General features: G+C 55.9%; 1 protein-coding gene across 1 annotated transcript in view; it reads right to left on the minus strand.

Moving 5' to 3' along the window:
• SLC9A9 (solute carrier family 9 member A9) overlaps positions 1–12,187 on the minus strand; it is a 498,743-nt gene that overhangs the window by 482,088 nt on the left and 4,468 nt on the right. The window contains exon 2 of the mRNA XM_066347824.1: positions 4,865–5,067. Within this exon, the coding sequence (XP_066203921.1) occupies positions 4,865–5,067 (203 nt within the window). The remainder of the gene's footprint in view (positions 1–4,864; positions 5,068–12,187) is intronic.

Genomic DNA, 12,187 nt, shown 5'->3' on the forward strand with positions numbered 1-12,187 from the left:
CAAGGGGCCACCTCCTCCAGGAAGCCTCTCTCACATGCTCAGGGATCTGGGACAACTATTCTGTGAAGTTTCAGAGTCCCCATAGTCCCTACGACAAAACTTAGAACTAAATATTATTTTTCTTCTTTTTCCAAATGAAAGGAGGGGAAATAGAGAGACAGAGCCTTGCATGCACCCTGACCAGGATGCACCCAGCAAACGCCCTCTGGGGCCGATGCTCTGTCCATCTGGGGCCATGTTTGCAACTGAGCTATTTTTAGTGCCTGAGGTAGAGGCTCCACAGAACTACCCTCAGTGCCTGGAGCCAATGTGCTCTAACCATCAAGCTATGGCTACAGGGAGGAAAGAGAGAGAGAGAGAGAGAGAAAGAGAGAGAAAGAGAGAAAGGGAGAGTGAGGGGTACAGAAGCAGATGGTTGCCTCTCCTGTGTGCCCTGACCGGGAATCAAACCTTGGACTTTCAGACACTGGGCCAACACTCTTCATTGGGGTCCACCTGTCTGAAGACATAGCGCTGCTTAGAGAAGCAGATAAAAACAGGTAAGAGAGTGAGGAAGGAAGTAATTATGTCCCGGTACTCAGCCAAAGGTAACGATGAAGAGTAGGTTTTAATTAAACGCCGATGCTGAGCCAACCAGCAGGGCGAGAACTACATTTTATACCAGCATATATTCTACATTGGTTTTACAGCAGATGTTGAACAAATTAAAAAGAGAACACGTTTTGCCAACCCCTGGCCTATAACGAAGCCTCCACACAGTATCCAGCAGCAGTAAGGGTGGCACGCGTGTGAGAGGCAGTGCCAGCTGGTCGTGGCGCTGGGAGGCGGCATTCGACGTGGCGGCAGGAGGGCAGAGTGAGAGCAGCACAGGATCAGGGGTCTCCCGGGAGCGGGCATTGCCCGCACGTCACCGCAGGTACACCCTGAGACAAGCCCGCGACATGGCTGTCACCTCCCCACTGTGCAGAGAAGGAAGTCGGGGACGAGGAGGTCAGGGGGTGCAGTAAGGACGTCTGGCAGACGTGTCTGGTCCCTGTGAGCCCATGCCACCTCCTCACTAGCCTTCCAACGAGTACACCTCTTATTAGAATCCTTTCGCACTTGACATGGATCGATTGATTGATTGAGGATTGATTGATATGAATAGTTGCATGCGGTGGAGAAACCCCATAAGGAAGACAGACAATGGGTGTTTCATTTTTTTTTTTTTTTTCATTTTTCCACAGCTGGAAATGGGGAGGCAGTCAGACAGACTCCCGCATGCGCCCTACCAGGATCCACCCAGCATGCCCACCAGAGGGCAATGCTCTGCCCATCTGGGGCGTCACTCTGTTGCATCCAGAGCCATTCTAGCACCTGAGGCAGAGGCCATGGAGCCATCCTCAGCGCCCGGGCCAACTCTGCTCCAATGGAGCCTTGGCTGGGGGAGGGGAAGAGAGGGAGAGAGAGAGGAAGGAGAGGGGGAGGGGTGGAGAAGCAGATGGGCGCCTCTCCTGTGTGCCCTGGCCTGGAATCGAACCCGGGACTCCTGCACGCCAGGCCGATGCTCTACCACTGACTCAGGGCCGGGGGTTTCATTTTTGAAGACTAACTTGAGCCTCCTCCCCCCCCAACCTGGGGACACTAGGAATAACTGGGCACTGAGACATACTGTGGCCATGTACAAACAAGAACGTTCCACTGAACGTCGTCCAACATGGTAAGGGGACCAGTCAGGCACCCCTCCCCCCCACAATGAGGACAGGCTATACCCCGGGCCCTGAGTCACCTGTTGCCAACCTTCTGGAGAAACAACTTCTGATTGTGACTGAATGAGTCGCATGACTTAGAAGTTCATCTAGAAGACGCGTGAGCCATTCAAGGTCGATGAAACCTTTCTGTGTGCAGAACTCACACTTTCCCGGGGGGACAGAGCCCAGAGGACCCCAGGGACGTGGGCACTTTTCTCTCTCTTCCCTCAGTTTTTCAGAAGCAAACACTGGAGTTTGGCCGCCAATAGAGGCACGCACGTGCCAATAACGCACACAGAATTTCTGATCTGGTGTTTGTTGGCAATCTCGTTCGAGATCAAAAACGTTACAGCAACAGAGGTTGTGATCAGCATCTCTGGGGGGTCCACCTGTCCGACGACATAGCGCCGCTTAGAGAGCAGCTAGAAACAGGTGAGAGAGTGAGGAAGGAAGTGATTATGTCCCGGTACTCAGCCAAAGGTAACGAGGAAGAGTATGTTTTGATTAAACACCTATGCTGCTAATGAGGTCATTAAAAAGAAAGACTGTTTTTTTTTTCCAGATAGATAATTTTCTATCACCCACGGGGGCAGGGGGCGTCACAGGGAGGAGGAGCTCAGGCTGGAAGAGGGGGGCAGGGGGCGTCACAGGGAGGAGCTCAGGCCGGAAGAGGGGGCAGGGGGCGTCACAGGGAGGAGCTCAGGCCGGAAGAGGGGCCAGGGGGCGTCACAGGGAGGAGCTCAGGCCGGAAGAGGGGGGCAGGGGGCATCACAGGGAGGAGCTCAGGCCGGAAGAGGGGACAGGGGGCGTCACAGGGAGGAGCTCAGGCCGGAAGAGGGGGCAGGGGGCGTCACAGGGAGGAGGAGCTCAGGCCGGAAGAGGGGGCAGGGGGCATCACAGGGAGGAGCTCAGGCCGGAAGAGGGGGGCAGGGGGCGTCACAGGGAGGAGGAGCTCAGGCCGGAAGAGGAGGGCAGGGGACATCACAGGGAGGAGCTCAGGCCGGAAGAGGGGGGCAGGGGGAGTCCCAGGGAGGAGCTCAGGCCGGAAGAGGGGGGCAGGGGGCGTCACAGGGAGGAGCTCAGGCCGGAAGAGGGGGCAGGGGGCATCACAGGGAGGAGCTCAGGCCGGAAGAGGGGGGCAGGGGGCGTCACAGGGAGGAGGAGCTCAGGCCGGAAGAGGAGGGCAGGGGACATCACAGGGAGGAGCTCAGGCCGGAAGAGGGGGGCAGGGGGCGTCACAGGGAGGAGCTCAGGCCGGAAGAGGGGGGCAGGGGGCATCACAGGGAGGAGCTCAGGCCAGAAGAGGGGGCAGGGGGCGTCACAGGGAGGAGCTCAGGCCGGAAGAGGGGACAGGGGGCGTCACAGGGAGGAGCTCAGGCCGGAAGAGGGGGCAGGGGGCGTCACAGGGAGGAGGAGCTCAGGCCGGAAGAGGGGGGCAGGGGCCGTCACAGGGAGGAGGAGCTCAGGCCGGAAGAGGGGGCAGGGGGCGTCACAGGGAGGAGCTCAGGCCGGAAGAGCAGGTCTAGGAGCCGCTCTTGTTCCTCCAGAAACATCGCACTCTGGTTCCTTGTGTGTGTGAGCTGCAGTTTGCTTTCCCAGCGAAGTCTGATTGGGGCTGATGGTATAATTAGTGTGACTTTCCTGAACCCTCACCCAGGGGTAGGAGGAAGTTAATCCAGCAATGTGCTGGGGAAAGATAACGTGAAGGGGGAAAAAAAACTCACTAAAAGTTACCCATCTGTAATGAGAAAAATGGTGGACCAAGGATCTCTCCCTCTTACCCCAAATCTCTTAAAATGGAAAAAAACCCAAAACCAAAAAAATGTATGTAGTAAAAGGAAACGAGATGCAGCAGGATAAACATGATAAAAGAGGCTCCATAATATCGAGGGAGTTCTCACTCTGACCCAGAAAGGATCCAGAATTAGTCCCAGGAGCCTCTGGTTCTGTGCACAGACTTGTCAGTTTAAACCCAAGTTCACCTGCTGCACCCACTGAACCGAACACACAGGGAACCACAGAGGGGGGCAGCACCTCCTCTCCGACCCACGGTCCCGGGAGCGGCGCCTCCTCTCCGACCCACGGTCCCGGGGGCGGCGCCTCCTCTCCGACCCACGGTCCCGGGAGCAGAGCCTCCTCTCCGACCCACGGTGCCGGGGGCGGCGCCTCCTCTCTGACCCACAGTTCTGGGCGCGGAAGGAAGTTTTCGTCCTCACACCGGAGGCAGCGACAGGTTTGCAATCATCAAACCCTTTGTCGAGGATCAATCACGTTACAATTGTTCATTTTTCCACCTCAGGTCCCTCGCCTGAACTGGTGGAGTTGGGCTCTCCGGAGAGGAGCCTCTTGTCAGGGTGCTCATAACAGCCCAGTGGCCGGGTGTCGTGTGGACCGCCCAAAGCCACTGGCCCTAGGCCAAGCTGTGCAGGTCACACATTGTTTTTCATTCCTCCCATTTTCCTTCTGACTTAGGGGAAGTTGGAACTGAGTCGCCAGCTGGTGATTGATATATGTTTTTATATATGTAAATATATACTTTGAATCAAGTATTGTGAAAGGCAGAGTCGGCTAAATTATATCTTTTTACCTAATGTAATGAACAATGGCTTGCAAAAATTACATGAAAAATTATAGGCCCTGGCTGGTTGGCTCAGTGAATAGTGTCGATCCGGCACGTGGAAGTCCCAGGTTTGATCCCCTGTCAGGGCACACAGAAGTAGCAACCATCTGCTTCTATCTCTCCGCCCTCTCCCTTTTCTCTCCCTCTTCCCCTCCCACAACCAGTGGCTCAGTTGGTTTGAGCTTTATCCCCAGGTGCTAAAATTAGCTTGGTTGATTCAAGCATCGGCCCCAAGAGAGGAGTTGCTGGGTAAATCTTGGTCACGGCATTTGCAGGAGTCTGTCTCTCTATCTATCTCCCCTCTTCTCACTTAAAAAAAAAAATAATTAAATAAAAAATATACACAGCTGGGCTTAAAATAAGGTGTTAACTCCTCAGTCATTTAAACCACTGCAACAGAGTGGTGCTGAAGAAAGGCATCTGCCTGTGTGTGAGTGGATATACTACTTACGGCGGCTCACGGGCGATGCACCTATTTGCACCGGAAACCAGACCGCGTGCCACAGGCCCTTACCTTCTCCAGGATGGCGTTGCCTTGGTGAGGGCCCACGTTGTGCTGGCTTATTTCCCGCTTGTACTTGTACTCATACACGTGGTCAGTGACGTTGACCAGCAGGGTTGCCGGCCCAAAGGCCAGCTTCCCGCACTCGTACACCGTGCCGCTCTGCACGTCCGTGGGCGCCGTGGCGTAGCGCAGGATCAGTCCCATGACGAGGCCTGGAACAGAGAGCGAGTCATTGCACCGGGGGGACACAGCCGAACACGCTCGCTGTGGCCTGCTTTCCAGCATGTGACTTGGGCCTGACCCGGGGTGGCGCAGTGGATAGAGCGTCAACCTGGAATGCTGAGGTCACCGGTTCGAAACCCTGGGCTTGTCTGGTCAAGGCACATATGGGAGTTGATGCTTCCAGCTCCTCCTCCTCTTCTCTCTCTTTCTGCCTCTTTCTCTCCTCTCTCTAAAATGATATATATGTAAAAAAAAACAAAAACATGTGACTTTGGAGCGCACAGAAGTGGCAGGAGGAAGGACTGGTCATTGGCCGGTTTAGGAAATTGTCCACTCCTCTGGACACACCAGTCCCGTACATGGTATTGAGAAAACTATGAGCGGTGGCCACTACTGCTTGACAATCCAGCCCGGACCGACCGCCTCCCTCTTTCCTTCCAAGTGGACCCGTGGGTTTTGGAGAGAAGGGCTGCCCACCTCTGCCTGCCATGCACGTGCGTCCAGAAGCCCTGGGCCCCGTGACAGAGACTGAATCATCAGTGAGGAGCTGGAATCCTCCCAGGGACAGTGTCTGGTCCACAGGTCGCCACGCAGCTGAGACCGTCCCATCAGACCACAAGGGGGCGCTTAGACGGTTGGGGGGGAGGAGTCCTTGTCCCTCCCCATCCGGACACGACCCAGGCGATATACTTCCCCATTGGCTGCTGGCTGATACCTTGTGGCCTTGAAGGGCTCCAGCCCAAGGACACAGTCAATGTACCAGATGACTAAACAGAACCACCGGGTCCACCTATCCGGGTCGAACCTAATTCTAGACACCCCCTGCATGTGACACAGCACCTTCTCTAATGTTTCCAATCAATTCTGAATCAAGTTTCAGCTGACTGTCGCCAAGTACGTGCCGATGACGTACCATTCCTGACAGCAAGGACCTGGACCTGAGCGGTGGCCCCTGACTTTGAAGTCCGTCCGCTCCGCTGGGGCGCTCGCCGTGAATGCTCTTGACATCTTGGATTTATTGACCAGAGCAAGGTGGGCTCAGAGGCCCACACGGCCCCCAACTCGCAGTGAGGATGGCTGTGGGTGTTCTAACCTAAACCTATTCTTTCAAGATGGAGTTCGCTCTGTCAAACCTCCCGTGCTGGGGGTGCACCACCCCCCTGAACCCAGTCATCTCACGACCTTCCATTGATTTAATGAAGCATCTTTGGGGTGCAGAATTTGTGCCAGACATGTACTGATTTAAAAATAAACATACAGTCCCAGTCCTACTGGATCCCAAGTTTGTCAAATGAAGACTAGTTAGCCCTGGCCAGTTGGTTCAATAGTAGAACGTCGGCCCGGTGTGTGGAAGTCCTGGGTTCGATTCCCGGCCAGGGCACACAGGAGAAGCGCCCATCTGCTTCTCCACCCCTCCCCCTCTCCTTCCTCTCTGTCTCTCTCTTCCCCTCCCGCAGCCAAGGCTCCACTGGAGCAAGGTTGGCCCGGGCACTGGGGATGGCTCCATGGTCTCCGCCTCAGGCACTAGAGTGGCTCCAGTTACAATGGAGCAACGCCCCAGATGGGCAGAGCATCGCCCCCTTGTGAGCGTGCCGGGTGGATCCCGGTCGGGCACATGCGGGAGTCTGTCTGACCGCCTCCCTGTTTCCAACTTCAGAAAAATACAAAAAAATAAAAATAAATAAACAAACATGAACGAGGGGTTCCAATGCGGGGTGGAGAAGGGAGGGTGTGACGGATGGATATCCTAAGAGAGGCGAATCGGTGCCCACTTAACTCTCCGTGAGACAGCAGGCCGGACGTGAGTCGGTGAGAGGCACGGCCACGACCTTCACCGTTCCCTCACTTGACTTGTATCCACCCCGCCCCCCACCACAGCCTTCGCCAGACAAGCGATGGAGTGAGACCGCACGGGCTTGGGTTTCCAGTGCTGAGTGCCTCTCCTAACACTGTCCCCGTCCGTCCAGCAGTTCCGTGCTGCCCCCGAGGAGGCGGGGACAGACAGCGACACCGGGCACTGCCCTCTGGTCCCTTCCGTCTTGGGTGCTTTCTCCGCCCCCCCCCCCCACGTGCTGTGCTAAAAGGACCGGAGGAAAGTGCGGGCGTTTGGAGAGGACGCCACGTGCCACTTGTGTCGGCTCCCTCGCAGCTCGTTCTGGTGAAGACGTGGGTCCCTGGAGGGTCTCAGAGCAGAGCTGGGGCCCCCGGCTGCAGGGGCACCCCAGGGCGATTCTGGGTGGGAAGTGGTCCGTGAGGCTGTCCCACCAGTGGGGGGTCTCGCTCCCAGGTCTTACCTTCCCACAGGACGGACACAGACGGGCCACGACAGGAAGTCCCAACCATCGGCTCTTGCAGCACAGTGGGGGGTCCAATGTTCACCCCGTCCTTGCTGCAGACCACACACACACACATGCACACGTGCGTGTACACAAACACACACAGGCACCATGCACAACAAGCACACTCACACACTCGCATAGCACAGGCCTCTGGGATTCCCGTCTTAGCGTGACGGATACCTTTTCTCTCAGAGGTGGCCTCTGCCACCCACTTGGACACGGCCCACACCTTCCCGGAAGTTGAGGGGAGAGTACAGAGACATCTCTAACTAGACACAGACGGACTAACATACAAAAGATTTCCTAGTTTACGACGCTGACACCAAACAGCCTTTTTTTTTTTTTTTTTCCTCAAACCAGAGTTGGAAATGTGACAAAGTATTGCAAATCATGGAAGAGGGAGGAGGCTGTCCAACAACTAGAGACTGCCTGTCCGCCCCGGCCCCCCTTCCTCCCGGGGGAGGGTAACGGGGGGGGGGAAGCAGAGGAGACAGGACCGGGGGTGCACGCTCGATTTCCTCCCCCTGGAGAAGTAGCTCTCAGACGTCCGTGTGTCAGAACCCCCGGGAAGGTGGGGACAGGACCCGTGGGCAGCCCCCAGTAGACTCTCTGAGTCAGCAGCTCTGGGTCAGGGTCCACGTGTGTGCACTGCTCACAGGGGCTCGGGGGACCCACTGCTGCTGGTTCGGGACTGCACAGTGAGGAGCCCCGTGCTCTGAGAAGCGTCCCCACCGGCAGGGCCCCCCCAAATTCCGAGGCAGGCCGAGGCACGCACGGTTCACCAGGCTCAGACGGCCCCGAGGGGTGATGAACCATTCCACCTTCAGCCTCCTCCACACACTCCGTTCAATTAAACTAACGTAGGATGGGAGCCCGTCCTGCATGATTCGTGTAAGACACAGTCCCTGCTCAGACGGCTCACGGGACGTCCCACTCCCGTCCTGACGACCGCGGGCGTTTAAAACCGGAACGACCGTGCACTTGCGACACGGCTTTCCTCGGTGCCAGGGAGGGCGTTTCCAGGTCAGCCTCCTCGCTCTCCCGGGGCGTGGCCCCCAGCTCCTTGCAGGTCAGCCTCCTCGCTCTCCCGGGGCGTGGCCCCCAGCTCCTCGGTGCCAGGGAGGGCGTTTCCAGGTCAAGCCTCCTGGCTCTCCCGGGGCGTGGCCCCCAGCTCCTTGGCGCGCGGGGGCGCCCACAGTCCGGCCCGTGCTGGGCCTTGTGCGATGGAACTGCCCAACATTTCTGAGCATCACGGCTAACGTTCCTGACTTCACGAGACAGCTACGTAGCAAGCTGCGGACCGGTACTGGTCCGTGGGCCATTTGGTACCGGTCCTCAGAGAAAGAATAAATAACTTACATGATTTCCGCTTTATTTATATGTAAGTCTGAACAATGTTTTATTTTTTTAAAAATGACCAGATTCCCTCTGTTACATCCGTCTAAGACTCACTCTTGACGCTTGCTTGTCTCGGTCTAAGACTCACTCTTGACGCTTGCTTGTCTCGGTCACGTGATACATTTATCCATCCCACCCTAAAGGCCGGTCCGTGAAAATATTTTCTGACATTAAACCGGTCCGTGGCCCAAAAAAGGTTGGGGACCACTGATGTAGACGGTTATTAGATATCTCAAACAACTTCTGGAAGCTTCTCAAGGTACCCGGCAGAAATCAGGCTAGAGGCGTGACACAGGTCAGAGAACATGGGTGTTACAGTCCTGGGTTTGAAGCTTGTGCTGTTCACCAGCAAGTTTCCATTTGTCTCCGAGCTTCCACTTCCTCGTTTGTAACATGGAAAAGGTCATCGCTCACCCCTCCACACGCGTGCACACGTAAGCCCGGACAGGTCTGTGCTGCCCGCGGGCCTCACAGGGCCCAAGTGCCCAGCGGTGAGTCCCAGCGGGGCCGCGTAGCGCGGTGACCTTCTGCAAGTGACTTAATATTTTTGGTGCCCCCCCCCCCCCGGGAAACACGGCTGTCGTGAGGAGTAAATGAACTCACGTGTGGGAGGGACTGATGGCCGCAGCGTTCGCCCTGTGAGCGCTACGTGTTTAGCTGTTATTTTCGTGTATGATTTTGAAACAACAGATGTTTAGCAAATGTGAGCTCTCCACACGAACCACATCTTCTGAGTTCAATTTAGATGACGTATCCTTCTCTGCAAACGGCTGGAATCAGAGAGCCGTTTCCTTGACTCTCGTCCCCGACGGGGCCTCTCAGGGGGGACACTGTGACCCGCAGGCTGAGGGAACCCATCACTCTTTGCTCCAACGGCTGCCTCTGTGGCTCCCTAGAGACAGAGGCACAGTCAAGGATATGGGTGCTTATTTTCTTAAAATTAAGTTGTTTTCTTTTTTTTTTGAGAGAGAGAGAGGCAGGGACAGAGAGACAGGAACATCAAGCTGCTTCCCTATGTGACCTGACTGGGGATTGAACCTACAACCTTGTTGTTTTGCGGTGACGCTCTTAATTGATTGAGCTAACCGGCCATGGCCTAAAATTAACTTACAAAATCTACAGAGAGTACGCCTTTGATTTTTCAACTTTCCTTCTTTCTTTCTTTCTTTTTTTTTGGATATAGGAGGTTAGATAGTGAGGAAGGCAGACTCCTGCATCCACTCCAACCGGCCTCCACCCGGCAACCCCTGTCTGCGGCTGATGCTTGAGTACAGAGCTATTTTTAGCACCTGAGCCTGATGCACTCACATCACTGAGCCCTCCTCAGTGCCCAGGGCCATGCTGGAACCCATGGAGCCACTGGCTGTGGGAGGAAGAGGGACAGAATGGAAAGAGAAGCAGGTGGTCGTTTTTCCTGTGTGTCCTGACTAGGGAATCAAACCCAGGACGTCCGTACGCCAGGTCAACGCTCTATCCACTGAGCCAACCAGCCAGGGATGATTTTTCCACTTTCTAACCTTTGTTGGCTGACACTTCACAGGCCAGAGCAGCTTACCCTGACCTCGGAATCGCCTCTTAATCAATCGTTGTTGACAAGAAAGAAGAGCACGTTTAGTTCACCGGGCTCTTGACCCTCATTCCCGCTTGTGCACGGCCCTTCGATCAAACCCGTGTCCCCCAGACTGACCCGCGGTGAGGCGACCACAGAGCCCTGGGCCCCCAGGACGCCCTCGCCACTAGGGTAGTGCAGCCTGCTCTCCCCTCCTCTCCGAGGAAAACTCAACAGGGTTTACTGACCGCTCGTGACAGCCTCAGTGCAGGACCGGACGGAGAGTGATGGGACCCCGCGGGCTGTCGTGCTGTCTGGGGGGGGAAAGGACCGAGTGTCCCGTGCTGACGGGGCTCCGGGAGGAGCGTGGGGACTGGGGTGGGGACCCTGAGCGACAGAGGTCTGGTGGCTGCGGTCAGCCTCGGTCTGAGCAGGCAAGGCCCTGCCGCTGGGAAGGGGCTTAGTGACGTGTCCCACCCTCCTGCCTTGTGTCACAGACGGGCACAGGGAGGCCGGAGGCTCCGTCCTCTAATGAACGCATTAGCTGCGGAAGAAAATAATCATCAGGCTTTGAAAACCCAAGTCCCCAGGAGGGGATCCAATGCTCCCCCTGTGAAGCAGGCCACAGTTGGACCAGGGAGACACTGAGACAGACCTTCCGGGCAGGGGGAGGCGGGGGCGTGGTCTCAGCCTGTCCCACAGGGCTGGGCACGCAGGGAGGCAGGGCCAGCCTGGGTGGACGGAGTTAAGTGGGTCAGCAGGGTAGAGCCACACTGTGTCCAACCACCTGACTGTATCCCAAGGAACCCGTCTCTGAACACTGATACATGAAATCGATGCCTGATACTCTCTGTGGTTGTTTTGTAAGAATTATTATTATTGTTATTTTAGAAAGATCGTGTTTAAAACCTTGCTGACTCACTGTGGAACTATATTTTCTTTACATCGTGAGACACACGCTGCCTGGTGAATGGAACCGGCCCCATGACACGGCTACGTCCGCTCTTTGGGATCCGGCAGCATTTCCCAGTGTCACGAGCTAAAAATCTAAACTGTGTGGCTTACAGCTTCACGCCTGCCCACTAAATAGCTGAGCCAAGTGTCCCCACAGAGTCAGAGGCCATGGGCCCTATTCCATAAAGGCCCTGCTGTCCAGGGTGGGATTCTAAGGGGTGCAGATTGTCCTGTCCCTAAGCTCCCTTCCCCGGCCCCCCGCAAGGACGGAGCCGTAGGGATGTCCTGTAAAGCATGGGAGCACCCCCACCCCCCGCCCGTCAAGATGACGTCTAATGGAACACTCAATGCCATCCAGAGAGAAGGGGCAGTTCTTTTACGAACGAGATACAGGGCCCTAAGCGAGCCGCCCTAAGTGCATCGGATGCCGTCAATCAATACTTTGACCATTAACAGTCACTTAAGCTTTTTAGCCCGATCCAAATGAACAATCCTTGGGGCGCCTACTCTACACCAGTGATGGACCCTGATCCTTCCATTTAGAAATAGAGCCCTAGAATATCAGGGGTCACGACGACCCATTACTGTTCCCGCTGAGGCAAAAACACTGCTGGAATGTAGCCACTGATATTCCAAAGCCTCCTCTGGCCCTTCCTGCCCAGAGAGGAGCTGTTTCCCAGATAGTGTGTGTGTGTGTGGGTGTGTGTGTGTATGTGTGGTGTGTGTGTGTGTGTGTGTGTGGTGTGTGTGTGTGTGTGTGTGGTGTGTGTGTGTATGTGTGTGTGTGTGGTGTGTGTGTGTGTGGTGTGTGTGTGTGTATGTGTGTGTGTGTGGTGTGTGTGTGTGTGGTGTGTATGTGTGTGTGTGTGG

The sequence above is a fragment of the Saccopteryx leptura genome, chromosome 8 (assembly GCF_036850995.1).
Source record: "Saccopteryx leptura isolate mSacLep1 chromosome 8, mSacLep1_pri_phased_curated, whole genome shotgun sequence".
Lineage (NCBI taxonomy): Eukaryota > Metazoa > Chordata > Mammalia > Chiroptera > Emballonuridae > Saccopteryx > Saccopteryx leptura.